The 2,175-nt window shown below is 43.6% G+C and overlaps 1 protein-coding gene across 1 annotated transcript in view; it reads left to right on the top strand.

The window, feature by feature from the left end:
* Nucleotides 1–1,647, top strand: part of LOC311119980 (tubulin-specific chaperone D-like) — a gene marked incomplete at its 5' end in the record, with an annotated part of 42,728 nt that extends 41,081 nt beyond the window's left edge. Inside the window, 2 exons of the mRNA XM_084194619.1 lie at nt 648–732; nt 1,202–1,647. Coding sequence (XP_084050745.1) covers nt 648–732; nt 1,202–1,216 — 100 coding nt within the window. The remainder of the gene's footprint in view (nt 1–647; nt 733–1,201) is intronic.
* Between the last annotated feature and the right edge of the window lie 528 nt (nt 1,648–2,175).

Genomic DNA, 2,175 nt, shown 5'->3' with positions numbered 1-2,175 from the left:
CCTGTAGGGTTAGTCTTCCTGTAGGGTTAGTCTTCCTGTAGGGTTAGTCTTACTGAAGGTTAGTCTTCCTGTAGGGTTAGTCTTCCTGTATGGTTAGTCTTCCTGTAGAGTTAGTCTTCCTGTAGGGTTAGTCTTACTGAAGGTTAGTCTTCCTGTAGGGTTAGTCTTCCTGTAGGGTTAGTCTTACTGAAGGTTAGTCTTCCTGTAGGGTTAGTCTTACTGAAGGGTTAGTCTTCCTGTAGGGTTAGTCTTCCTGTAGGGTTAGTCTTCCTGTAGGGTTAGTCTTACTGAAGGTTAGTTTTCCTGTAGGGTTAGTCTTCCTGTAGGGTTAGTCTTCCTGTAGGGTTAGTCTTCCTGTAGGGTTAGTCTTCCTGTAGGGTTAGTCTTCCTGTAGGGTTAGTCTTACTGAAGGTTAGTCTTCCTGTAGGGTTAGTCTTCCTGTAGGGTTAGTCTTCCTGAAGGTTAGTCTTCCTGTAGGGTTAGTCTTACTGAAGGTTAGTCTTACTGAAGGTTAGTCTTACTGAAGGTTAGTCTTCCTGTAGGGTTAGTCTTCCTGTAGGGTTAGACCAACTGTAGGGTTAGTTTTACTGTAGTGTTAGTCTGGCGTCTTCACATTATGTTGTCCTCTCTGTGTCCTCTGGTTTTAGGGAGGAGGACATTGCCACGGTGAGGACCCACAGAAACCAGCTCTGTGATTGGCTAGGAGTACAGAAGCCCCCGCTCGTTTCCAAGGTAACCGTTTGAAAACTGCTAATCAACAGTATTGGTGTGTTTTGCATGGGTGGCTGGATGAATGAATAAATGATTGAATATTTGATTAGTCTAATGCCATAAGTCAGGTGCTGTTGCAGGGTAGTAGCCCATTCATATCAGTGTTGTAATCTGAAGAGCTTTGTCTGTTTGTTAGTAAGGTTGACTTTTCCTTATTAGACCCAGATGCCTGCCTTTCCTCTGCCTGCCAAACCTTGATTCACTTTACTGTGTAATTAGTCTGGAAACGAGGTCTGCTCCGATAAGAGAAAACCTTTCAAAGATATGACCTTCAACTATTTATCAGAGTAATGACTTGATTTAGATTTCTGTCTATGAAAAGAAAAAACAAATGTTATCCACTTTTAGCTCCTTGACACATCTGATTAACTTCAATATTGTATTTTATTCTCGCTTTTCTTTTTTGTACTCTTCCTGTTTTCTTCCGTAGGGTCCTGTTCAGTAGGCTTGGGGGAAACTATTCTCAGCAGGAACTAAAGAACTGGAGCACAGGATCCTTCAGGATGGCATTCTGTGTGACACATCACTAAGTACAGCTGCACTTCTAAAAGGTCACAGTCTTCAGTGATGTTTCAAGACCCACACACTTTGCTACAGTACATTCTAACTGGTATGCTGGTATGGTCATTAAAATGGAAAGTAGTCTGGGTCGATTTGGGATTCAGCATTCCTCTCTGTCTGTCTCTCTGTCTCTGTCTGTCTGTCTCTCTGGCTGTCTCTCTGTCTGTCTGTCTCTGTCCGTCTGTCCGTCTGTCTGTCTGTCTGTCTGTCTGTCTGGTTGTGGAACGTCTTTGAATGAGAATGTGGACTGAAAAAGTTATAAACGAACAAAAACGAAACAAGTCACTATCTGTCAATAAACAAACAAACACCATCATGATTTTCCCGTTTCCAATTTATTTACTATTTTTTTAGGGAGGAGAAGATTGAGAAACCCTGTCATGACAAACTCAATAGTCACCAATGTTTAGGAAAAACGCCCTGCACACTTTTCATAATGAGTTCAGTGCTTCTAAAACAGTTTTCTCCTAGTAAGGGGAGGAAGGCAGGTGGTGGGTGACCCCGAATATAGGACCAGGAATGAAGGAGAGGAGAGGTGGTGAGTGACCCCGAATATAGGATCAGGAATGAAGGAGAGAGAAGAGGGAGACCTGGAATATGGGACGAGGAATGAAGGAGAGAGAGGAGGGAGACCTGGAATATAGGACGAGGAATGAAGGAGAGAGAGGAGATCCCAATAAAAACAGACAGTCTTTCAGCAGCGTTACATTTCTGAGATTGCCGGGTGAGAGGGAATTTGCCCGTCAGCACATTTGATAGTGAGAATCTCTTCTTCCCCCTCCCGTCTGTCCCACCCTGTGGCCTCTTCTCTCTCTGACATGCTACACATTCCATAGTAGAGCA

The sequence above is a fragment of the Coregonus lavaretus genome (genome assembly GCF_964263955.1).
Source record: "Coregonus lavaretus genome assembly, contig: HAP1_SCAFFOLD_2859, whole genome shotgun sequence".
NCBI classification, from domain to species: domain Eukaryota; kingdom Metazoa; phylum Chordata; class Actinopteri; order Salmoniformes; family Salmonidae; genus Coregonus; species Coregonus lavaretus.
This window is presented reverse-complemented; position numbering and strand designations above follow the sequence as displayed.